The following is a 27,836-nucleotide window of genomic DNA, read 5'->3' on the forward strand; positions in this document are numbered from 1 at the left end:
ACCCACAACATTTTTTTCCTCATCATAGCACTTATACTACATTATGTCATGTGATCATCTATTTCTCTTAACAATCTATAAGTTTAGTGTAAATGTAGATCTCATATCTTTTTTTCATTATTGTATCCCCAATGCCTACTAAAGTACCTTGAAAATGTGACATTAAAGAATTGTTTTGAGGGTAAAAGGTAAACAGGGGGAGAAAAACAGCATGGAACAGAAGAATTGTGAGTGATGCAGGTAGAGACTGGCTCCTGCCTAAAGGAGGATCAAGGAAAATTTCAAAGCAGTAGCTTTCTGAGTTACACAAATGTGTTTCTTTCACTTTTTTCTTTTTCTCTCAAGAATTTAATAAACGTATAGCAGGCCCTCAGTATGTGTGCATGTGTGTGTTAAACTGAATAATGCCATTATAGGAATTCTGTCCCCCTATATTAAAAAACTGATCTCTACTGTGGGGTTCTAATCTTGATTCAAAGTGGAAATAACATAATAAAATAATATATAATGTAAAAAAAGTTAATCAACAAAATCCTATTGTATAATTAACTCAATCTAAAATGGTTTATAAATGCATCATTAAGGAGACTGAGGATCAATGTGATCTAAATTTACCTTCAAAGAAGCCATGATTCAAATATATTTGACTTATACTTTCTGTCATGATATGTATAGATACTGATAAAAATGGAAAAAAGGGTGCCTGGTTGGTACAGTCAGCTGAGCATTGGACTCTTGGTTTTGGCTCAGGTCATGATCTCAGGGTTGTGAGACAGAGCCCTGTTCTGGGCTCCATACTCCATGCAGAGTCTACTTGAGACTTTCTCTCCCTTTGTCCTTCCCCTCTCACTAGAATGGATGAATAAATCTTTTTAAAAAATGGAAATTAAAATAATAATTCATAAATGTATAGCACTGTTCAGAAGGAAAGATAAACTGTGGAAATTTATTCAGCTCCTTAAAAAATTAATCTCAATATGGAGCAAAAATCCTTTTTCTGATTCTCTGAAAAATATCCCTTGAAATAATTTAATTCTTTCACTCTCACTGTGTTTTTCAACCAAATTTCTGATTACTAATTTGATTTCCTTCCATACTTAAAATGATTTTATGTTAGAAAAACTCCTCCTGGGATAGCACACCTTAAATATTCTGAAAAACTGAATAATGTTTTAAATACAGGGATGAAAAGGAAAAATAACAGAATTCCTCAGAGCCTGGGAAGGGAACAGGGGACAAAAACTATGAACCCAGGGTTTTAACACTGGAACAGGAAACTGTTCCAAGGAATCTGCCAATCCTGGCAGACTAATGCTTGGCCTTTAGCCAGCTACTCAATGTGGAAGTGGAAGGCAGGAAGGAGACAAAGAAACCCATGAAAGCTGAGAAGATAGATCAAGGACCCCTGAAAAAAACCTAAAACTCTCAGGGGCACCTTGCTGGCTCAATAGGTAGAGAAATTCCAGCCCCATGTTGGCCATAGAGATTACTTCAAAAAAAATTTTTTTCAAACTCCAAAAGAAAACATCCTCAGTAAAAAAAAATTAATAAACATTTTTAAATAAATAAATATTAAATGTGTTGGACAGAGGGAGAAATTAAAAATGGCTATTTTGATCTTAGTTATAAGTGGAGCAGAGTAGCAAAAATAACATTAAATCTTACCACAGTTCTCCCCTCACATGGACTTGGGGCCAAAATTACACAATCTCTGTCCTCCCCCAACCCTTCAATCCTAAGCCAAAAATGTAGAAGGAAGTGACTGTGGTTTTGTAGTACCAAGGCAAATATAAATGCTTAGCAGAAGCAGATATACATCCCTGTGAAAAAAAAATACACTTTAAACTCAGAACTCCTAGAGTTCTAACAGATCAAGCTCTAAGAAACACAAATTTAAAATCAGAAATCACTGAACATGAAAGAAAATAAGCCACGAGAAAGAATTTAGAGAAACAAAAAAGAATAAAATCTATAAAAATGCCACACGTCATGTGATGATTACCTACAGCATATAAAATACATATGATCAATAAAATAAAAGAACAAAGAAACGATATCAAATATAATTTAAAAAACAAGAGGAGAATCAAAATTGGCCAGATGTGAAAATGAACTAGACAGCACTTCTAGAAATGGAAATCATAATGTTTTAAATGGAAAAGCTTAATAACAGGTAAGACACAGCTGGAAAAACAAGTATTGAACTAGATAGTGGATTTTTTTTTTAAGTACATAATTCAATTTAAAGAAACAAAAGATTGAAAATGTGAAAGGCAGGACAGAATAAGACTCAATATATGTCCAATCAGAGTTCTAGAAAGAGAGGTTGGGGATAAGTAATTCAATGGCTAAAAACTTTCCAGGACTTATGAGATACTAATATTCAATTCGAGGAATACCGAGCAAGATAAGTTAGAATACATTGTGAACATATTACAGTTCACTTACAGAACACATAAGATAAAGAGAATATCTTAAAAACATCCCAACAGAAAGAACTAATTATCTAAAAATAATTAATAATTAGATCAACAGCTAACTAATCAACAAAAATAATGACAGAAAACAGTAACTTCATGTGTCAAGAGAAAGTAATACCAATCTACCATTCTATATCCAGCAAAAGTATCTTCTAAGAATGGGAGCAACATAAAAATATTTTCAGGGATGCTTGGGTGGCTCAGCAGTTGAGCATCTGCCTTCAGCTCAAGGCCTGATCCCAGGATCCAGGATCAAGTCCCACATCAGGCTCCCTGCATAGCCTGCTTCTCCCTCTGCCTATGTCTCTGCCTCTGTCTCTGTCTCTCTCATGAATAAATTAAATCTTTTTAAAAAATTAATTAATTAATTAATTATACATATTTTCAGACAGACTAAATAATGAATGGTTACTACAGATCCTTACCGAAAGAACTTCCTAAAGATTTAATTCAGGAAGAAGTACCTGAGGTGCAAGAAGTAATGTTAAATAAAGAGAATGATAAAGAGAAGGCTAAGTCCAAACTATTTATTTATTTATTTATTTATTTACTTATTTTTTTATTTATTAGATTTTATTTATTCATTCATGACAGAGAGAGAGAGAGAGGCAGAGACACAGGCAGAGGGAGAAGTGGCTCCATGGAGGGAGCCAGATGTGGGACTCAATCCCGGGTCTCCAGGATCACACCCTGGGCTGAAGGCGGCAATAAACCGCTGAGCCACCCAGGCTACCCAAACAAACTATTCAAAAATATAACAATAATGTCTACCTTTTTGTACTAATTTGGTTTTCTAGATACTCTGATATAAAAGTGTGGGTACTTTAGACACTGAAATGGACTACTCTATAAAATGAAATTATATAAACTTCACCATACATAAAAATTCTTTTGGAGGAGACAGATGTAGAAGACCTGGGTCCCAAGAGAAGTTTGACTTTCAGTCATTATATAACTTGGAGAAATCACTCCATATCTATGAAAATTCACATATCCTTTTAAATAAAGAAAATATTAACACTTGGTAGGGTTATTGGGAGAGTTAAACAAGATAAACAAGTCTCAAAAAGCATTTTATTAACCTAAAAAATAATGAAAAATACTATCATTATTGCTGCTAAAAAAGCAATTAGAAAACTTATTTTTTAAAACATCAGTGATGCTAATATTTTCAAATTATATATAAACATATATGTATTGTGTGTATAATAATATCCCTTACATTATTCCAAGAAAAAGGGTTATGTTAATAGAACAAGTATTTTTATACAATAGATAAGGAGACCCTGAACTCTTAAATAAAACTAGAAAAAGTTAGCAGATGATAAATACATTTTTAGCCTGAAAAGATTAATCAGTTTTTCCAAATCCAAGATGGATATAATTAGCTTATTGATAGAGAACATGAGGATGGAATGGATTGTTCTCATAAATTTAAGGTAAACAGTGGTATCAGGAACCATTTCTTGCTATCACAGTAGTATCAAAAATAGTACAGAATTTAAATATTCAAATCTATCAACTATTCCTTATCAAAATGCAGGTTAATTCCACAATATCCTCCAGTTGACCATACTCTACCTTGAGTCTGTGTCTACTATCCTCATTCAGATTAGTATCATTCTGTTCATCTCAGCCCTCTATTCCAAATCCACAATCCATAACTCACCAGATCTTGAACATTATTCTCATGAAATAATATTTAATCCAAAACATTCAACAAGCAAGTTGAATGTATACAAAGAAATAACACTAAAATAGGTGAACCCAAATCCTCTCAATCCTCGAGATTTTGTACTGCTTTTCTCATGGATCAAATTTCACATTTTTTGAAAAAAATCATTTAAAATAATCATTTCCAAAACAGACAAAACAGACAGTTATGCAATTGATAATACAATAACACTTCAAAAATGCATCCAGGGATGAGATATGAAGCACTCACATCTCAGCACTGCTAAGGAAAAAACACCTCTAAACATAAGTTGTAATGAAAACCACCGTGAGAGAAGAAATTAAATGATATAATATACGGAAATGCCAACAGTTGAATTGCTGATGAAAGCAAAGAAATTATCTTATTGATTGGAAATGTCTATTAATGTCAAGTCTCAGTAGCACCAAAGCTGAAAAAAAAACAAGACAACTGATAGGAAAGAGGGAGACCCTGTTTTAAAGCCCTGGGTTTTAGCTTCCTTTTTGTTCTTAGCCCTATGTATTTCTGTGGCTTTTGTGGAAGTTCAGTCATGCATATAAAGAGATATTTGTTATGCTTTCTTTATCCAGTATTTCAAGGTGTTTTAAAATGGTTTCTTGGGTTCTGTATTCCACCAGATTGTCAAAACAACGGATGGAGAGATGTTGGAGCTTGCCTGCGCTGGTTCCCCCTTCTGAATTTAACACCTCTAACAAAGTCCTCCTGAGCTTGAAAAAGAGAGTGACCAGATAGATAAAGGAAGATTAATTATTTAATAAAGGAGAAAACAGATAGAACAAAGATGCCAAGATATAAAGTAAGATTGTGGTGATGATCATAGAGAAAATAGTACAGGAACCAGAGGAGATGAAAACTATGAGAACCAAGACATAAGAGCCAGTGAATAAAGATAACCTCAATGGAGACAGAAAGCCAACTAGAATAGCACGTATCTCAGCAGTAACAACTCCCAGCATGCTGGCTAGTACCAGTCAGCCCTACAGGCATCTCCCAGAATTAAAAGATGAGAACATCCTAGCCTTTATAAACAAACACGTGACTTCTGAACAAGCTGGGAGGCCACTACTCTTTTGTATCCTGCATTAGCTAGTCTATAGCTGGATAATTGTGTTCAACACCAGGTAATGAACTTTTACAGGAACACTGACAAGTTAGGATGTGCTCAGAAAAGAAGGTCCCGAATGACAAAAGACTTAGAAAAACATCATATGAAGAAGAGCCGAAGGTTTTAAGAAAGTTTAGATTGGAGGGGAAATAGCACAAGAAATATGTCTTCAAATCATTTAGAAACAAGATTCCTCCTCTCCAAAAGATCTTTCCTCCTATCCAACTAGGGACCTCGTAGCCTCGTCTTTACCTTTTTTCCTTCACTTCTTAGAGGAAGAATCTGTTTTCCTCCTTAAAGCTAATTCTCTACTTGTGCTCTTATCACTTCCTGCTGCTTCTTGAATTTCATAAAATACCTTCACCATTTCCCTTGCATCCTCAATTTCAGTCTTCTCACTGAATCCTTGCACCCTTCATAAAAACACAAACTTTTCCACAATCCAGCATAAAAGAGCCAACCAAAGAAATGTCCTGGGAACCTGCTATGACTTCAAGCTGCTATTCTGTATCTCACTTTTCTTTACTCCATAATTTGTAGAGTCATCTTCCCTTCTGTAGGAACAATTTCTATTTTGTTACTACCATCCTCTCTGGCACATAGACGCAATACCTGGCACAAAGCAGGCACTCCATAAATACATGGTGAATGAATGAATGATTACATGTAACTGTACTATCTTGGCACCCCTCTTACCACTGCTTTCTTATTGACTTCTTTTTCCAGAAATTCTGACTATTCTTTATTCACCTTCTTTTCTCTACATATATTCTCTCTCTTATAAACCCATCTGTTCGCATGGTCTCATCTCTCACTTAGGCTAGCCCCATTTAAGTAGCACATCCTAAGCGGGACCTCCCACCCCGTTTCATTCAACATCACAACAACCAGAGTATTTCCTTTATGGCACTATCAAAATTTATAATTTTTGTTTATGGTTTTATTTCCTGTTTTCCCTACAAGTTACTCAACTCCATGAGGACAGGGAATAAATTTTCTTATTCACATAGCATAGTGCCTGGGAGCCTGGCCTGAAATGGCTAGTAGGAATATGGCATCCTTACAGGGAAGCTGGGTTTTTGGTTCAAGGGAAGGAAAAGAAGTCGCTGGGATGGTAAGTAAGATAGGTCAGGGAAGGCTTCCCTACTTACTAAACATCTAAGCACACACCTGAAGAAGGCACAGGACTAAGTCATGTGGGTTAGTAAAGCAAAGGTCTCAAGGCAGGAGCTTGCCTAGTATGTTCCAGTAAGAGCAATGAAACCACTATGGCTAAAGCTAAGTGAAAAATGGCAGAGTATAGTCAGAGATGGCTTCAAAGAGACAGCAGAACTAGGTCATGTAAGACACCCCCTAGCCACTGTAAGGAATTTAGCTTTTGCTCCAAGTGAGATGGAAAACCACTGGAGGTTTTTTGAGCAGAAAAAAAATTGATATGATCTAGTTTAGTTAGTTTAGGCTGCTTTATTGAAAACAGAGGGAAAGGATTCTCTTATAGCCTGAATGTTTGTGTCCCCCAAAATACATCTGTTGAAACCTACAGTGTGACTGTATTTGAAGAAAGGCCTCTATGGAAGCATTTCAGGTTAAATGAGGTCATAAAGGTAGGAACCAATGTAATGGGATTAGTGTCCTTCTATGAGTTGGACACACTAGAGTGCTCTCTCTCTTTCTCTCTCTCATTCTGTTTGTGCACAAAAGACCATGTGAGTACACAACAAGAAGACAGCCATCTTACAAGCCAGGAAGAGAGCTCTCACCAGGAACAGAATCTGCCAGAATCTTCATCTTAGACTTTCCAGCCTCCAGAACTGTGAGAAAATAAATTCCTGTTGTTTAAGCTGCCCAGTCTATGAGATTTTGTTATAGTCCCCTGAGCAGACTAATATAGAGGGGAAGGAAAAAGCAGGGAAGCCAAGTTGAAGGCAGGAGATGTGCAGGACTTAAGCTACAGTGGTAACAGTGGAGGGAATGAAAAGTAGTGAAATTCTAGATATATATTTTAAGCACAAAAACCAAAAGGATTTGCCGAGGGGCTAAATGTAAAGTATGAAAGAAGTGCTGACGTTTGGGAACTAAACAACTAGCAGGATAGTAATGGCATTTGCTGAAATGGGGAAGTTTAGAAGATGGGCAAATCTGGGAGACAGAGTTATGGAAGCTAAATGTTCAGTTTTGGAAATGTTTGAAGGCTCACTAGTCATCCAGTAGATATGTCTAGTAGGCAATTATGTCCCTAATTTAGAATTCAGGGTAAGGTCCAAGATGAGTATATAAACATGGTTGTTGTGAGACAAAGATGCCATATGAGGTCAGGGGATTGGATGAGGTCAACTAGGAAGCAAGTTTACAAAGAAGAAATGAGGTCTAAGTACTAAGCCCTGTGATACTGATGCTTAGGGATTGGGAAGTGGAGAACAGGTTAACCATGGAATGGAGATGGGACAGACTACATTACTCCCTGCTCCAGTCATATGCTCTGTGTCATATGGCTGCAGGTCCCTCCACTTACATGGGTGGAGTGGATTTCTCCACCCTTTGATTTGGGACATGGCCTTGTGACTTGCTTTAGTCACCATATGGTATCTGTGTGATACAAGCAGAGGCATAAAATGTGTTTAGGTACATAAAGCAGAGCAGATCGGGCCAACTTTGAGCATGAATTAGAACTTCCCCAGATGACCTGCAAACCTGAGAATGAGGAAAAAAATGCTATTGCTTATTACTGCATACCACTGAGGTTTCTGTGTTTGTTGTGCAGCAGCACCATGGCAATGGCAATAGCTAACGATTACAGGGGTTTACAGAGTTCCAATGTAAAGATCTACTGAAATAAAGGCTGGCGCAAGAGAGGGAGGTATGACTTTACAAAAAGGAAAAGAAAACAGGAAGGTTTAATTCTTGAGCAACTCCTACGGATAACAGGTTTGTGAGGCCTGACAGATTTATCTAGCTGCAAGGCTGAATGGAAGGCAATCAAGGTCTTTGACTCTGCCCTACCTGGAGTAAGACCAAGAAGGAGCAGAGAAGCAAGAGAGAACAGTGACTCAGATGTCAAAAGAGAAAAGTGTTTCTAAGAGGAAGAACTGCTTTGTCAATGTCAATGATAAATCGAATTGGCTGCTGGATCTAACAATATGGAAGCCATTAGTCACCGTACCAAAGAGGGGGAAGAAAGACTTTTGATAGACTAAGGAACTGGAGTAGCTTCAAGAGAGAACAGAGGAAAGATATCTGATACAATGAGTAAAAACACATCTTTCTAAATATGTTGTTATGAAGGAGATTAAAGAAAGGGAACAAAAGCTAGAGGGAACTGGGGGTTCAAGAAAGAGTTTTTCTAAAAGATGAGAAATACTGACAGCTCTGTGGGCCTATGGGAATGATACAGTGGAGAGGGGAAAATACATAGTATTTTAAGGGGAGGATCAGGTCTCCAAGTAGAGGAGTCAGCCTTCAGAATAAGCCTCAGTTCATTTAAAGCACCAGGAAGAAAAGCAGATGCACATCCACCAGCAAATGTGGTGGCACAAATACCATCATGATGGCTTCTGTTTTCTCTGTGAAATAAAGCAAAGTCATGATCACAGAGAGATGACAGGGAGGAAAATGTTAAAATTTTGGGAAAAAAGGAGAAACTTTAAATAATCCTCTAGGAAAGAAGGACTGAATGGATTATTAAAATGTAATCCATCCATTTTAAACACATAGGTCTCCTGCCACGAGAAGCACTTAGAGAACAAAAAAATGGTACCTTACTCGGCTTTCCATCTTAACAGCTCCTAGCATGGGAACTTGTACTCTTCATTATTAATTTTCTATCATTTTACTTTCATTTCCTTTCATATTCAAATAAAATCCAATCAGCTTAATGTTTTGCCAGTACTTTAACTTTTTAAATTTTAATAAGAGAAGCTTCCAAGAAACACAGTTAAAGCACCAGCATAAAAAAGACACCATCACTACCTAGTTACCCAAACCAGGTTTGAAATCCATAGAAATAATTGCTAACTTCAAGACAATCTTGCCAATTAACACCTAACTTTCTAAATATCTTAAGTATGACAGTTCTCTTTATTAAGAAATCCTTTAAGACTAAAGGGTTTGCATATAAATATAATATGAAATTCACCTAAGCAGGAATTAAATTATTTTCCTCAGTTCAAATATGCGATATAATTCAAAACTGCTGAAAGAGAAATGAAGCAGAAACCAAAACTACAGAAAACACTAACATAAATTACTCATTTTAAAACATTTGTAATTAAAAGAAAAAGAGAAGATCCTCCAAAGTCATCTCTAAATTTTAAAGAATTATTTATAATGATTTGAATGTAATTAAAGTCTGAAAGTGTATTGCTGTAATTTACCAAATGGGATTATTTTTATAGTGCTAATTTCCAACTGATAAACTATAACAAGTTAATGAGAATTAAAGCCACTGAAACAGTTTAAGGTTACTGTCTGGTATTCTTCACTCTCACTGAGTAAAAATATGAACAAATATCTACTTTAAATGTGATATTAAAAAAGTTTTGCAGTGGGGGTGCCTGGGGGCTCAGTGAAGTGTTGTATTCTTTTTTTTTTTAAGATTTTTAAAATTTATTTATTTATGAGAGACACACAGAGAGAGGTAGAGACATAGGCAGAGAGAGAAGTAGGCTCTGCAGAACTCAATCCCAGGACCCTGGAATCACGAAGTGTCAGACTTTTGATGTTGGCTCGGGTCATGATCTCAGAGTAGTGAAATCAAGCCCTACATCAAGCTCCACGTGGATCTGCTTCAGATTCTCCCTCTCCTTCGGCCTCTCTCCTCCCTCTCTCCCTCTCTAGAACAAACAAACAAACAAAAACTCTGCAGTGAAACTGATGGGCAAACTTGGTGACACTTTATCTGAATCCCATAATAAAATTAAACACCAAAAAAGACAATGAAACAAACAAAAAATATATTTCCTATAACAAAAGCAAAACATAACTAAGGGTAACTAAATACTAGAAAATTCAATTCATTGGGATATGTTTTAGAATATGTTGTCAGTTCTACTTCTTGGAAACCTTCAAGAGGAAATCATAGTGTGAGCATAAATAACAAAACACTGCCTGCCCTGCTCAGGTACCAGCTCTGATGCTTCTGATTAAGTGTTCACAGTGGTCTGAACATATTTTGTCTCTTTCATCCAATATATGAGTAACAAACCCAAGTGCCACTGGGGTAAAGTAGAAAATCTAAAGGAACAAATCTGGCAATGGTAGATGGTAGAAAGAGTTAGAAAGAGGTTGGCACCATCTAAAAGCATTCGAATTCAATATTTTAAAACACATTTTTAGCCAGAAAATGTACATCTATAAGCTAAGTTATATCTAAATTCAAAATCCTAAAGACCTTCAAGCTCCTCTTCAAATATCACTCTTATATCTCTTCAAGTCCTCCCTCTTACAATCTATAATTTATTCACTGATATCCCATAGCCCTTTGTCCTACTATTTATTTTAGTTTTTCATGTATAGGAGTTATTCTTGCGAGTTTTTGTCTCCTCCACGAAATTTGGGCAGGGATCTTACTTATCTTTAATTTTCCAAAAGCACAAAATATAGTAAGTAGTATTTTATGAAAAAAAAAAAAAGATGTACCATACACATACTTAAAATTGAAGCTAGACTCTTCTGGTCATGTCATCTGGTACAAAATATGAAAAGATCTTGGCCATGAAGTGAATTACTGATTTCAGTCATAGTGAAGTCCTTGGTTATGAAGTACTCTGTGCCATCAAGTTCAGAAATACTCCAGAAGTATCTAGGGTGCCTGAGTTGCCTTTGGCCCAGGTTTTGGGACTGAGCCCTGCATCCAGTTCTCTCCTCAGCAGTATTCTGCATGTCCCTCCCCCTAACCTGTGCTCTTTCTCTCTCAAATGAATAAATAAAATCTTAAAATATCTAAATAGCTAAATAATACAGGCAAAGCTCTAGTGAAAAATCGGTTTTAGGGTGCCAGCCTGAGATGTAGAATTAGAAGGCCTAAGATTTTTAAAACTTCCATGCAAAATCCCCTAGAGACACAAGATTCAACCTCTAAACAATTCCTAGGAAAAGTAGCCTCACAATTTTGAACACTTTATAGTATTTGGAATGTTGCAAAACTGGCCACATTTGTTACCTCTGGGTATTCACATACCTTTAACAATTCACACACTCTTCTAATTAAGAGGAACAACCTGTGTTCCTAACCATTGAATCTGGGCTGCCTTTGTGACCTGCTGGCCAACGAAACTCTGCAGGAAACACAGGATGCTTGCTCCCAGCCTAGACCTCAAGAGACCTTGTAAAATCCTGTTTCCTCCCTCCCGCCCACCTTCCTCTTCTCATGTGCACACAGGCATGCACATAGAACCATACCACTGTCATGTCAACAAGCCCAAAGGTGGCTTGCTGGATCATGAAAGACACATGGCAACATCATCCATTATCCCAGACAACGTCCAGTCAATCCCGGCAGCAGAGCCACTCAAAAGTGACTTATAATTGACCTCAGACACATGAGAGAACCTAAGCCAAGTCAGAACTACTCAAAGAGGCTCAGATGAAATCACCAACCACAGAATTATGAGCTAAATAAGTAATTACTATGTTAAGCCATTTATGTTTTAGGATATTTTGTTATACAGCAATAGCTTACTAATACACAAGGGAGAAGGACATAATCTGACAGGAACCAAAAGGGTCTCTGGAAGATAAGAATGCTGCTACTGACTTGGGAGACAAAAAACAGTAATAAAAGGAAAAAACATAGTTAAAAAAAAGTTAACATTAGAATTGGAGTTAACTTGCAACAGATTAATAAAAGTAAGTTGCCCTTAAAAAAAAAAAGTAGGTTGCCCTTTCCTTGTAGAGAAATAAAACCTTTCCAAATGTTATCCATGCTTCAAAGTTGTACTCAAATCACATCTCTCCAATAAAATTCTTTCTGATTGCTCTTAGGCAGAGTGATTTTTCCTTCATTAATAATGTATGGAGAGTACACTACTGTGTAAACAGGCCTGGACTTTAATCAGTAAGTATAAATTCATATCCTAGGCTTATCAGCTATACATCCTTAGGAAAGTTTCCTAACTCTTTGAATCTGATTCCTCATCTCTTAACTGGACCTTAGTAGCTTTCAATCCCACATAGGGGCTGTTAAAAAATGGATTCTAAATACGCCAACATATTACACAAAGTACAAACTCAAAATACATTAAATTGAATTTTGATTCAGTCTTTCCTTTGTTCAACCTTGACTGGATTTCTAGTGTGTGTCAGGCTCTGTGCTAGACATTGAGAGGGAACAATTACCAACAATATCACACACAACTGCCTTCTGATAATGATTTTTCATTCATATAGCCCTAAAATTAAAATGAGGTTGGAGGGATCCCTGGGTGGCGCAGTGGTTTAGCGCCTGCCTTTGGCCCAGGGCGCGATCCTGGAGACCCGGGATCGAATCCCATGTCAGGCTCCCGGTGCATGGAGCCTGCTTCTCCCTCTGCCTGTGTCTCTGCCTCTCTCTCTCTCTCTCTCTGTGACTATCATAAATAAATAAAAATTAAAAAAAAATTAAAAAAAAAAATGAGGTTGGAAATCATGCCTCATACCTCTTCATATTTCCCAACAGTGTATGTATGGCACAGCATCTTGAATTTAGTAATCATAAAAGTATTTGTGGACAACTTAATTAAAAATGACAAGATGGGGATCCCTGGGTGGCTCAGCAGTTTAGCGCTGCCTTCAGCCCAGGGTGTGATCCTGGAGACCCAGGATAGAGTCCCATGTCAGGCTCCCTGCATGGAGCCTGCTTCTCCCTCTGCCTATGTCTCTGCCTCTCTCTCTCTCTCTCTCTCTCTCTCTCTCTCTCTCTTTCTCTCTCTCTCCCCCCTCCCTCTCTCTCTCTCTGTCTCTCATGAATAAATGAATAAAATCTTTTTTAAAAAATGACAAGATTTCTACACAGAAATTTTAACAACTGTATTGCAAAGCAGAACAAGAGAACCATCACTTTGAAAGCGTAGCTAAAAGAAGACTCACTTGACAGCTCACATCCATTCCTGCTTCCAACAGAACCTGAACAACCGCTTTGTGGCCATTGCGAGCAGCAAGGTGGAGCGGTGTGTGCTTTCTAGTGTTGCAGCTCATTAAGTTAGGGTGTGCGCTGATGATCATTTTGACCACCCTAAGTCGCCCATAGAGTGCCGCCAGATCCAAAGGTGTTTCTAGCTTACTGTTCCTGATGGTAGGATCGGTGAGCTCTTCCAAGAGAACAGCAACTACTTCTGAGTGTCCATACTGAGCTGCACAGTGCAGGGCAGTTTCATTTTCATTGTTCTGTTAAGACAAAGATATAAGATCAGGTTCTCCAGAAACTCAATTATCAAAATCTAAATAGTAATTTAAAACCAGAGATACTTTGAAAATATAAGTTTCAAATTTACCTCTTTTAGTAAGTATGCCTAATAGCATATTTGATAAAAGTACCTATCATTTATTGCACCAAAAAATAATATTTTTCCATCATTTTAATAGGAAAAAATCAAATTTTCCCCTACATTATATATTCTAGTTTACAAGAGTGATAAATGATTTAGTCACGTTAGTCAGGGGCCCTACTGGGCCCAGATGGTCAGTGTTATCTGTACTGTGCATCAAGCCTCCATGACATTTGTTAATGAGAGAGATTAATAACAATTATAACCCACTTTTAATAGACTGGCTTTCCAGAAGACAGCTGAGATGGTAAATTCTTGATAAAGATTCACAGAAAGATTTCCCAACTAAGTTTATGCAAAAAGAATGAAGACATACTGGCCCCAATATTAAATAGCATCTGTTTGAAATATAATTATGGATCGAGAGGCAGACTTCGACCCACTGCCAGACAAGCTACAAAGAGTATCACAGTATTACATATGTACCTAAGAAGTGTTTCGGTTTTCAATCAAGCTATTCCTAGAAATTTAGCAAGATAAAAACTGTATCTGGATGGAGCTGGAGGGTATTATGCTAAGTGAAATAAGTCAGTCAGAGAAAGACAAATATCATATGATTTCACCCATATGTGGAATTTAAGAAACAAAACAAATGACCAAGGGAAAAAAAAGAGACTCTTAACATAGAGAACAAACAGATGATTCCCAGAGGGGAGGGTATAGGGGGATGGGAGAGATAGGGGATGGAGATTAAGAGTACAGTTACCTTGATTAAACCGTGAATAATAAATGGAGTTGTTGAGTCACTATATTATATGCCTGAAATGAATATAACATTGCATACAGTAATTAACATATCGACTACACTGGAGTTAATTTTTTTTTAATGTTAAAACATAGGAAACTAAGCCTAGTCACAAGGCAGATGGACCTTTCAGTCCACTCAGACAGATGATGTAGGTAGATTATATATGACTATGTCAGAAGGTAGAAAGATCAGTCAGGAGAAATGAAAACAAAGACATTCTAGTAACAACAATGCAACAATCCTGAGTGAGGGCTCTAGAGAGAAAGGGGCAGCCATCATCAGACCTAACACTATGTATCAGGCACAGTTGCATTCCAGTTTTGTGTACTCATTTCATCTTCACTCTGAGATAGATACTATCATTATTATTGCCGCTTTACAGATGAGGAACTCAGTCACTGAGTAGTTAAATGGCCTTCAAATATACTGCCACTTAGTGTTGGAACCAGGATATGAATGGAGGTTCCCTTGACCCAAAGTAATTGCTCTTTTGTTTTTTTTTTTAAAGATTTAATTTATTTATTTGAGAGAGAGAAAAGGAGCAGGGGGAGGGAGGGAGAAGCAGACTCCCTGATAAGCAGGGAGCCCTACATTGGGTTCGACCCAGGATCATGACCTGAGCTAAAGGTAGACGCTTAACTGACTGAGCCACCCAGGTGCCCCCCAAAGTCATTGCACTTAATATCATCTTCCACAATAATAACTATAACCACTGTCACTTGCTAAATGTCTAGAAACTATCTACATCATCTCATTTCTCCTACACCACACTGCCTGCCAAGTATTGCTATACTGTCAATGAAGAATAGGAAATTAGTGCTCTGAAAGCAGAATTTCTACAGATTTTGCCCCAAAACACTGAGTTGCAATAGGAATGAGCTACTTAGATAGCTGCTCTGACCATATAAATAAAAGGACAAGTAGGGTTCAAACCCAAACATAACTTAATGTCCCCAAGAGTAAATCAGACTCTGGCTCAAAGGCTGAATGAGGCAGATAGGTTGAGAACAGAGAGTGAAGAGCAGAGGGAGGATTTGAAAACTTAAAGAGAAGAATGGAAAAAAAAAATATGACCGCTATGAAAGGCTTCTTACTACTTCACTTGCCAAACAAAAGTGTCAGAAGAGGACATCTGAAGGCCAAATTCAGAAAAAAACCTATTCCTTGGAGACAATCAAGAAGTCAAAACATAATAGATGGGGAATCCAGCTGGAGGCATTGTTTCTTCCATCAGTCTACAGGTTACTTCCTCATACAGACTGCCACATCCATGTCTACATTCCCTGATTTTTCTTATCTGGCTAAGTTTTATAAGCCTGGTAATAAAATCAATCTATTACTCTATATCATAAAAATATGATATAAAAATATGCCTTCTGACCAAATCAAATTTTCCCTTGGTTGGAAAGAAATTCAATTTTCAAAACACAGCACCTCTCTGAGAAAAAGAAAAGTCAATTAGAAAAGAATGATAATCAAACACCTTTCTACATTGGCAGAGGCCTTAGCATAGGAAATTATACATGCAAAATTGAAACTTTCTCTATTAACACCATCTTCCCCTTGAGAGCTGAACGACCTAACACTCGTTCAGCTCTCAAGGGGAAAAAATGCCCCACTTACTTGGGAGAAAATATTCATAGAGTTTTCTTCATGATCAACACATACTTGTATGGTCACATCAGGAAGACCACAACCTTTACAACCTTTACAAGAGGCATAGTGTCCATACCAACAAGTGATCTAAGAGAACCTGATCTGAAATAAACAGATGGTGAAGAAGTACTGATTGATAATTGCTAGTATGTCTACAATGAACATTCTTGACCAGTTCTGAATTCCCTCTTTTTTTTACCAAATGGGTGTTCTCCAAAACACTAGACAATGGGCAGCAGGACAAAACTGGCTGACAAAGATCTTGCTTCAAAGTAAAACTAATGAAAACCAACATTAATTAGGTTTGAGTTTTGGTAAAATGCCAAGGGAATATAGTTATGAGACAGGGCTCTTCTTGTTTTTGCCCTAATGTTAAAAAGAGAGAGAGAGAGAGAGAGAAGGTAAAGGGGGGAAGAGCTGAATATACAGAGAAACATAAAATGCAAACATACGTAACATCAAAAAAGGAAAATAATTGGTTGACAAAAGGCAGGAAAGGTGTAGCAATTATAAAAATCATAATCAGGGCAAGGGCTATTTTGTTTTCAAAATTGTGTTGCCCTAAAGTGACCACTCCTTCTAGGGCAGTATAGAATGATGACCGAGGTTGAAGTGCTGACACAAAACCATTAGCAAGAGTATACGCTCTGTCTGAACCTATCTTATCTGCAAAATGTGAATATTAGCCTTCCTTTAAACCACAGAGTACAGTGTATAAATAAAAAGAAACAATATGAAGGAAAACGCTTTGTAAGCTTTAAATATCAAAATAAAACATAGAATCATTTTGAAAGAAGGCTGTATTAGAAACCAAAGACTACTTTCAGAAATCAGAATGAAGCCCTGATAACTCTACATTATTTACTATCATGACAGAGTATCATTATTAATGAAGAGCTGGAGCTTTGCACTAGAAAAACCTGGATTCAAACACCGAGCACTCAGTAGCTGTGATATCATGGGCAGGGTATTTAATCTCCCTAAGGTAGCTGCCCACATATATAAAATAGGAACAAGGGATGCCTGTGTGGCTCAGCAGTTGAGTGTCTGCCTTTGGCTCAGGGCCCCGGGATCGAGTCCCACATTGGCCTCCCTGGATGGAGCCTGCTTCTCCCTCTGCCTATGTCTCTGCCTCTCTCTCTGTGTCGCTTGTGAAAAAATAAATAAATAATCTAAAATAAAATAAAATAGGAAAGATAATTGATCCCTACCTCGTGCAGTAGAGCTTAGTAAGATAACACAGATGAAGTACTTTGCACACATCCTGGCATATAGTAAAGAATCCACAAGTGACAGTATATATGATGGAAATACCCATGTGCTATGGTGGAGGGCTCTGAATTAGAGTCCAAGTCTGAGTTTTAGTCACTCAATACCATGTCTCAATAGAGGTTAATTTCTATTTTCATTCCTTTCCTCTCTTGCTTAAATACATAAAGGCTTATAAGTAATGAGTACATTTCTATCCCATGGGGAGGGAGGGGGAATAAAGCTAAAATTAAAAGTTACTTTTATGAAAATAAAATTCCCACATCAGAAACTTAGGAGAAATGACACTAAATGGAAGACATGGGTCAGCACTAAAGTACTACTTACATAACAAATACTGAAAGCATGGCATTAAAAATCTCAATAAATTTTCAATTTGTTTCCAATAGAAACCACAAGACAAAGAAACTTTCAAAAAAAATGAATTTCAAGTGTTTTTGCTTATTTTCATGTCATCCAAAAAATATTTTGCTTGTGAAAACCAACATCCTCTTGTTTAACCTTGGATTGTTTTTCCATATTATTATTTCAAGTTCACTTTGGGGCATTCAGACAGTTTTAAGAATAACCACCAGATGGCTCATCCCACAAGTGATCTTTTAGCTTTCGATTTTTCTGAGAAACAAAACAGCATTCCCCTAAAATTCCCTTTAGCATGAGATCCTAGTAAAGATAGGCAGATCTGTCATTTTTTTAAGACTGAATTTATGAGTGTATTAGCACAAAAATACACTGTATTTTGTGACCTATAAGCATAGAAATTTTGTGATAAGTATTAATAAGACACCTTCCGATTAATGAAACATTTTTTCCTACATACAGGAACTAAATGTTCATTTCTACAACTGCATTTTTCTGGGATAGGGGGAATGTATTTTTCTCCCCTTTGGTGTTTATAGTTAGTGCCAGTGTTTTACCTTTTTATTCTTCAGTCTGAATTTCAGTCAAAGGCCTGTAAAGTCTGTATTCATTTGAACAGTATGCTAATCACACTTTATTAGAGGTGCTTGCCCTAGAGTAACCTACTTGCATTGATATTGGACAACTGCCAACCTGCAGCTTAATGCCATGATTGTAATTCAATTGTTGGACTGCATGCTGATTTTCAAATATAGTTTTACAAAATGGGAACAGTAGGGGGCATGCAGAGCTCAAGATGTTTGTTATCACACCATATTAGGAGCCTGCATTTTACCTTCTGAAATCTGTGGTCTTATTTCCCCCTCCAACTGAGAATGGCATTCCTTTTTTCAATATGTCAGTTATGTGCACTATGGATATCATGTACTTGAAAATATTTTTTACTTTATCTGTCAGTATACTGCTACTGGTATTTTATTCAATATGCTCTGGGCATACATTCACATACATACACACAGGAAATTTTTAACTTAATACATGACTAGCAATTGTATATATTGTATTTTGCATTTTGATTCACAAAACTATTTACTGTGGAAGTGTTAGGTAAGTGGAAAGCATTACATAATGAATTCATCATCATTGTTTTAGCATTTACATTTTTAATAAGAAAAGGCCTAATTTATATTACAAATGTGAATTCTGTTCCATCTTTAAATATTCAAAAACTATAAAATGGGTGCTTATGTAAGGCAGGCAAAAATATTACAGTTACTTCCCTTATGTGGGATTCTCTTGTTAACAAATATCTTTACAAATGCCCAACTTAGTACTATGTACCTTATACAAGTGCCGAAAAATTTTTCAGTTTCTCCTTGAGGAAATTTAGTAGTGAAAAAAGGTCTTTGGCAGGGTAAAGTTAGAAATAATCAGTTCTTCAAAGTGGCCTTGCCTTTGCAAACTGCTAGAAAAACTATAGCATGAGCAAATATTTGACAAGTGCACCTGTTCATTGACTCTGGAATGTGACGGTCCATGATGAATAAGAATCTTCACAATTTCTACATCTCCTTTCCAGGCAGCCAGGTGAATAGGAAAATAACCTTTGTTGTCTGCTACATTTGTTGATGCCTCATACTGAAGTAGTTTGAGAACTATGTCCCTAGAAGGAAAAAAAAAAAGAACAGAAATGAAAATATGGTAAATACATAGATTTCATTGAACAGATCATTATGAAAGTATACTAGATGCTGGCTGGCAATTTAGAGCAAGAGATATAAAATTGGGTGTAAGAGTTATTAGACTATTCAACATTTGGCTATTTTACTTACCTAGAAAACCATCACCACCATACATACACACACACATAGCACTGACTAACCAATGAGAGTACGTAATGGAATCCATTTGGGTAAAACCTAATTTCATAACTGAACGAAGTAAGTAAAACTTTTTAAAAAAATACCTCTTCCCATTTTTTTAAATGGAGTTTTTTTTTTTTCAAATAGCCCATACTTGAGATTTAGCATGAAGGAAAAGCAGAGTTAAATAAGCAAACTCCTTATTTACACACACATACACACACACATGAATCATACTACAAAGAGACATTTAGGTAATTTTTACAACATTCCTGTAAGAGAGTTGGAATAAGGAATTGAAGATGCAGATGAAAGAGAAAGCAGACAGCACAGTAGAAAAGGGGAGGGAAGTTTAGTAACTTTTCAGCCATGGCACACAACATATTTTGAATATGTGCTATTTATACTTCTACACTCCTTCACCTCTCTGTTCCAAACTAAGAGATAATATTAAGAAGAAATTCATTCATGAGACAAGTTCCACCACTGATGCAATATCAGTTCATACATAATGAATGTATTCATTCATTCATATTCATATAGACTCCATCTATAAGCATCTTGTACTCAATCCCCACCAAGTCTTCAAAGTAAAAATTCTAAACTGCAATACTCAAACTCAAGAAGACTTATTAATTTTTGGTATTATATTGAATTTTTATCAACCAATCAAAAATAGTAATTATAAACAAAAACTATATTTTTACTTGGAAGCATTTATCACACAAATTCTAAAACTTACTAAATGAAATCCTACACAGGTATACACACACACACACACACATATATACAATTACAATGAATTCTAACATTATTTCTTGTACATAACAAATCATGGTAGGAAGAACAGATGTAACATAACTAAATTTAAACATCTCATGAAGCCAGACTTTAAATGTAAAGTAACAAGAAAAATTGGAGGAAGTCTGAATAGATGTTAGAACTCTAAGAGCTACCCACCCCCTGCAACAAGCACACAAATAGACATGATACAAACAACATTACAGTAAATGGTAAAATATAATGCCCAGAATATGGTCTAAACCTGTAAAAGGGGGCAGTATATATACTTCTCTGGCATAAGGATTATTTTAGGCCAATTACTTTTAAGAAAGAGTAAATACTGTTAAAGCTCTGAAAACAGAATAAGGAGTTACCCTTTTGTAAGAGACATTTTATAAGAAAATCTCCATTTGTAAAGGAGTCTCCCTCTTTGTTTTTGTTTTTTTTTTAAGATTTTGTTTATTCATGAGAGACACAGAGATAGAGAGATAGAGAGAGGCAGAGACACAGGCAGAGGGAGAAGCAGGCTCCATGCAGGGAGCCCGACGCGGGACTCCATCCCGGGTCTCCAGGATCAGACCCTGGACTGAAGGCCGTGCTAAACTGCTGAACCACCCAGGCTGCCTGAAGAGTCTCCCTCTTTGTACCACAAAATGATCATGGACTCTAAATCTCTAGAAACTTTTATCAAGGGAGAAGGCCACAACTTAAATCTGAGTAACAACCCCATAACTTATTCACTGTCCTTTTCTTAATAATCTCCATAACTAGTTCCCCTCAACAAACATCTTTTTATGCTTAGTAGGAAATGGTTTTTAAGGAGGTGGCAGGGGCCATTTCAGGGAATTAACTCAGTTTTTCTGGGTATCTCTCATGTGTACAAGAGGTATACATATTATTACACTTCTTGTTTTCCTCCTATTAATTTACCTTTTTATTATGGGGAGGGACAAGGAGTTCCTCAGCCAAGAACCTAGAAGGGTAAAAGGATAATTATTCTTTCTCCCCCACGTATGAAACATTGGACTTTATAGATACATGTATAAAATTATGATAAGGAACCAAGAATATGTTGTAGAAATATTTAGAAAGTTTCAAGGATTCCTAACTTTCTAATGATAAAATTTCAGAGAAAATAAGAATAAAATCTCACTTTAGCATTCTTTTTAAGAACCAGTATTTTTTATAAAACCTGAATTTAGAAAGATTTTGATCTGAGTCCTAGCTGCACAAACTACCTAATGATGTGACCTCTGGAGAAATTATTTAGTCCTATCTTTGTTTTTCTTTTCTGTAGGTGATATTGCAATAATAATAATAATAATACCTACTGGTCAAGACTGGTAAGAGTTTAAATGAGATCACAGAAGAGAAGCCACTCAATAAATAGTAAAGTACTATACAAAAATATAAGTTCTTGCCCCAAGTGAAAACAAATTCCTTTAAAAATAAAAATGCTTCCAGCAAATCACCTTTGCAAAGACAAATGTGAAAATCAGAAGGACACTCGAAGGTTGTTGGGTTCATGTATTTCTCCTCACCTCCCTGCCATGAAAGAGTTATTATATAGGATCTTCCATTCTGAGATAAATAACTACAATGTGGTAAGAAGGATTCAATACAAATTAATAAAAAAGCAGTTAAAAATCAGAGTATCTGGTTTAAAATTCCAACTCTCTACTACTTACTAATTTGGTTACCTTGGGCAAATCAAATAGCCTCTACTAGTCTTTCAGATATTGTTAAAATAGAATTCAGAGACGACATCTTCCTGCCAGTCTCAAAAGGGTTGTGGTGTGAATCAAATGAAAAACAGATATGACTGTAAAACTATATACAAACAAACACCAGTCTCAAGGCAAGCTGCAGCAATGTTTAAGAATCCTAGTGACTTTTTAAAATGAAACATTTCAGCATTTAATAAAAGGTAAAATAATACCAAAAGAAGACACAGTTAAACACCTAGATCCAAAAAGTAGAATTCATACTACTCACAAAACAGCCTTCTCCAAATTCATGTATCAGAGAAAGATTCTTATGTGAAGGGTTTTAACTTTATTCCTCAATGCCTACCAAATAAAAAATAATAATCTGAAACCTCTAAAAACATTTGCTTTCAAAGGATAAAGAGTTTATCAATTCCATTTTCTTTTATTCTCATGAAATCCATTCAGCGTATAATTTGTTCTTTGGCTCAATTCTTGTTGACAATTTCTAATAACATATGTAATATACATCCATTCTTTATCAGGAAGACTGACAAAACTGAAAAAACGAACTTACTGACATTTATATTGTGTCATATTACCACTACCTAATATCTAAATCTGAAAAGGATAATCTGTATGCCTATGAAATTACCTTTGGTGAACACTAGAATCCTAACTAAACACTACTATATTTACAATTTTTTAAAAATATTCATTTTATTAAATTTATTTTTTAAGATTTATTTATTTTACAGAAAGAAAGAGAGAGAGTGCCAATAAGAGAAAAGGCAGAGGGAGAGGGAGAAGGAGAGAAGCAGTCTGCCCACTGGGTAGGGAGCCCTGCCTGGGGCTCTGTCCCAGGATCCTGAGATCATGACCTGAGCCAAAATCAAAGAGTCAGATGCTTAACTAACTGAGCCACTCAGGTGCCCTAAATTTGTTTATTTTTAAATTTAAATTTATTTTTAAATTTGTATTTAAGTTCTACCTTTCATCTTATTCAGAGATATCAGCTAATGAATTGGCATGGCTCAAATTTCTACTGTGAAAACATATTGATGAACTATACAGTTATATTTCTGATAAAAATGTGCCTGTTGGTCATACTGAATCATAAATAAAATATTAATCAACAAATTGCCATTTATTCTTTCCTATGATGTATCCATGTAGATCACAAGTGATATGTATTAAACAGGCCATTTTCCTCCAGATTCTTTAAGAATAAATTAAATTTGGGGTACTATCTAGAATATGTAAACTAGAAGGGTATTTAACACTAGGATCCTACTACCCAAATCAGTATTACTGATTTTCATTTTGATTCAAGCTGTGCTTTATATCTATCTTTCAAAGGTATCAACAAATGAACATGCTGACTGTACTTCATTACTAGGTATGAAATATTAGGTTATATTGATGAATAATGTTTATAAAATAGAAAACAGAAGTAACATCTGTGTCTTGATCATAAGGTGGCATTCTTTCCTACATACAGTATTTCATGAGTAATAATTACTACAAAATCTTAAAGTAAATGTGGTCAAAGAGATCATAGAAAAAAAATTCCATTTCCCAAGAATAAAACAAAATACCAAATTTAATAATAATGCAATTTAAATCAGTGCAACATTTTGCAGCTTAAAGCTAATATACAAGTGCAGGTAAAAATAATAATTCTAAAAGTACTGATTTTTGCTACTATATTTAATCTGTTTCCTTTTTTGATAGATATACTTCTAAATCACAGGAGATATCTTTTAAGTTTCAAAATATGTTCTGAGCAAAATTAAGTTAATTGGGAAGGTTCACCATTCAAATTTCTTGACCTCAAAAGCGAATTTCCCCGTAATTAAATCAAAACCAAAGACATTTATTGTGTTACATCCTCCCTCGTCAGTAGTCCAAAGAACTTTGAAATAAATGCAAATCATCCTCATATGGATATAGTATTAACTAACTAATGAAAGTCACACATTAATTAAGACCCTTTTGATTTCAGACTTTCTTAAAGATTTTACTTCTCCTTAACAGAAATAGAGTTGCAAATGTATTTGACATGGTCAAAAGACTTTAGGACAATCCACTCCATTTCCTAACTGGAGCTCCTTTTTATACTGAATGCACTTTCAAAGATTTCCAGAGAGAGTGAATAAGAGCAAATTTTAACTAGTTAATATCCTTATCCAGGAAAGAAACAATCAGATCAAAATTATTTCTAGGTTATCCAAAGAGAAACTTCATGGACAAGACTATGCAAATTTTTAGAGGAAGTTCTCCTCTTTCATCAGAAAACCTAAGAAAGAGTCAATCAAAAGTACCCATAACTTACTATCTGGATTCTAGATACAATTTGAGATGCAGTTTGGATTTCAGACAAAGGAGTCTATGATTCAAGTGTTAAAGAATGAAAAGCAAGAATAGAAAATACTTAAGCCTAACACATCACAAAGAATATACGTATTTCAAAGATATAAATGATAACAATTTAGTGCAAACAATTCTCAAAACAGCATCCAAGAATCACAATGCACCCAATATAGCTTAATGAGATGGGACTTAACAAGAAAAAGAGAAAAGGAATAATTTGCTAAGAGAAGGAGAACCCAAAAATGAATACATGTGTATGGTAAAACCTTACAGAGGACAGTAAGATTATTGTTTTAAAAACATGAGAAAAAGAGAAGAGGAGAGGAGAGAGGAAGGAAGGAAAAAGGGAAAGAGGTGGGGAGGAAGGAAGTGAGAGAAGGAGAAAGAGAAGGAAGGAGGGAAAGAGGGAAGAAGAAAGGCAGAAAGGCAGAAAGGCAGGCCAGCTGGCTGGCTAATGTCTATTCAGAAGAGAATTAAGAGAGCCAAATTTTTAGCAGAAATACATGAGAGAGAAAATGAATACTCCATATTTTAAAAAAGAAAAACAGAAATAGATAGGTCCCTTGCCTGTCCTATAAAATAGTCATTTCTAGTGGATGTTTTTCTACTAACCATGTTTTTTTTCTATCATATAAAAGTAATAACTTTCTAATCTGCAATTACAAATGACCCAGGAAATCACTGAGAGAAGTACATTTTCTATTGTGTCCAAGTTGGCTAAGTGGAGATGAACTGTTCATTGTGAAATAATGTATTTCAGGTACAAAATTCTGTTCCACTTGTGGATTAACTAGAGTTGATAAACAAGAGCCCCCAATAAAAAATACAGAACGAGAGGATATAATACAGGCTTAATTTGCAGTATGAGGGCTTAGATTGTGTGCTAAGGGTAGGAGAAAAGCCTGTGTTCAAAGCAAAAGAATAAACTACAGAACCCTATAATATTACTGCTAGCTTTATGATTTCATGAACTTTAGCCTAAATATCATGTTTTCAGAAACAATCCATAGCTGATGGCTACAACAACAATAGCAACAAACATGGAAATGATGTGTTTTTGTGTTGACTGCTAAGGTTTGCTTGGGAAGAATACAAAATCATCTACTGTTATTACCTTGCTAAGTGAGAATAGCAAAGGCAAAGAAAAGAAAAAAAAAAACATCCTTCTCTGGTTCTGAGATATATTCTACAACATTTTTTTCTCCTTCAAATATCTTTTCTTAAGCCAATATTAAAATTAGCATTCAATGTGAACACAGTAGTTGATGAAAATGGGAGGCAGCCCAGAAATAGGTAATAGAACAGAGAAAAGCCAGCAAGAGTTTAGGAAACTGATGTGCATAGAGCCACAAAAGGAAGATAATGTAGAGAGCATTGGTAAAAGCATGCACTTAGAACTCAAACACTTAAACTCTAAACATAGCTCCACCTTAATATCTAAGTGATCACTACATCATTTATCCAGAATGAGGTTGTTTCCTCCATCTGGCTAAACAGGGCAGGATTGAATAAACCATCTCTACTTTTAAAAATCCATGGGTAGGGCAGCCCAGATGGCTCAGCGGTTTAGCGCCGCCTTCAGCCCAGGGAATGATCCTGGAGTCTGGGGATCGAGTCCCACATTGGGCTCCCTGCATGGAGCCTGCTTCTCCCTCTGCCTGTGTCTCTGCCTCTTTCTCTCTCTCTCTCTGTCTTGTGAATAAATAAATAAAATCTTAAAAAACATAAGAATAAAAAAAATAAAAATCCATGGGTAATTTAAAGAAATAATACACTCTAGATGAAAATCTGTATTTCAGAATTATAACATCATACTACATAACTGAGCCACAAATACCAAAACAGGTATCATAAGGTATTATAATGGAAAGGAACAATGGAAGATATCCAGCCTATGTGTTCAGTACACTGAACTGAGCCCAAGATGGGTTATTAAATGGCTCAAGATACATAAGTAGCAGAGATGGGAAGATGGGATTAGAATTCTGCTTTTTCCCAATGCTTATAAACTGATACTGAGTAAAATCTTCCTGGAAAGTGTTTAAAAAAAAAGGGATCTTCATATAAGAGTGAAGCAAAGATATATAATTCTCAGAGATATGCAGTTAAAGAGATCTTAAAAGATATCTAAGACATCTAGTCAAATCCCCCCTCTCTTTATGATCATAATGACTGCTGATCAATTTGCTTAAATTTATCTTTACTTGTATATTGCTAACAGAAACAAAAAATTATGCAGTGAGCCATAGGGAAACATACCCCAATGATTAGAACTTGATAGACCATCATGTATAAATCAGTAACATTTACTAAAATACTGAAAACCATGGATGGATATGAATGCTAATCCATTTTGGGGCAACATTATTTTGAGAAGTGCTTATAATGAAAATTTGAGAACAAAAAGAGTAGCTCTAGTGCTCAAGCTCAAGATCTTCTGTCCATTAGATTTGATAATCTGTCTTCCAATTACTTTTCCTAACTGGAATTCTCCTAAATACACACATATGATGACCAAAGAAGCAATCAGAATTGTATTTCTTGGGCTGATTTCATTTGGCTTCATTCCTGATGACCCAGGTAGAAAGAAGAATAAATAGTAATCCCTTTAAAACATTCAGGTGGTGAGGATCCATACACATTTTACACTCTACAGGAAGATAACTATATATATATATTTTAAGATTTTATTTATTTATTTATTTATTTATTTATTTATTTATTTATTTATTTATTCATGAAAGACACACACAGAGAGAGGCAGAGACACCGGCAGAAGGAGAAGCAGGCTCCATGCAGGGAGCCCGATGTAGACTCGATCCCGGGACTCCAGGATCACACCCTGGGCCAAAGGCAGGTGCTAAATCGCTCAGCCACCCAGGGATCCCCAACAATAAATTTTTTTAAAAAGACCCAGCAAAATAAAAGGTTCTAAGTTAGATGTATAAGATGACATAATCCAGAATAGGGACTGGATAAAAAGAAATGTTGTTTTGGAATTCTAATACTAAGAATCCAAACGATGAAACATTATGTTTGTGATTATATGTAAAATTATACATGAGTGGACAGATAGAGAGATAGCTCCATATCCAAACAGAAAGACAATGTTAGATTTATGCAATAAATTTAAAGATGAAAAATTTTATAGTGATAAATGACAAAAATGGTGTTTCTTGTGTGAGAACTTCAAGGCTACAAAATGTGATCAAGTGTGACTTGATCTTGTATCTCAATTCAAAGAATAAAACCAAGGTT

The 27,836-nt window shown here is 35.8% G+C and overlaps 1 protein-coding gene across 14 annotated transcripts in view; it reads right to left on the minus strand.

The window, feature by feature from the left end:
• Positions 1–27,836, minus strand: part of ANKS1B (ankyrin repeat and sterile alpha motif domain containing 1B) — a 1,050,493-nt gene that overhangs the window by 858,793 nt on the left and 163,864 nt on the right. For all 14 annotated transcript variants that reach the window (XR_013350846.1, XM_077845971.1, XM_077845965.1 and 11 more), the window contains exons 3-4: positions 19,361–19,517; positions 13,364–13,660 (exon numbers count right to left, since the gene is read on the minus strand). Coding sequence is in view for 13 of the 14 variants with exons in the window: in XM_077845971.1 (XP_077702097.1) it covers positions 13,364–13,660; positions 19,361–19,517 (454 nt within the window). In the remaining variant the exon portion in view is untranslated. The remainder of the gene's footprint in view (positions 1–13,363; positions 13,661–19,360; positions 19,518–27,836) is intronic.

The sequence above is a fragment of the Canis aureus genome, chromosome 13 (assembly GCF_053574225.1).
Source record: "Canis aureus isolate CA01 chromosome 13, VMU_Caureus_v.1.0, whole genome shotgun sequence".
Lineage (NCBI taxonomy): Eukaryota > Metazoa > Chordata > Mammalia > Carnivora > Canidae > Canis > Canis aureus.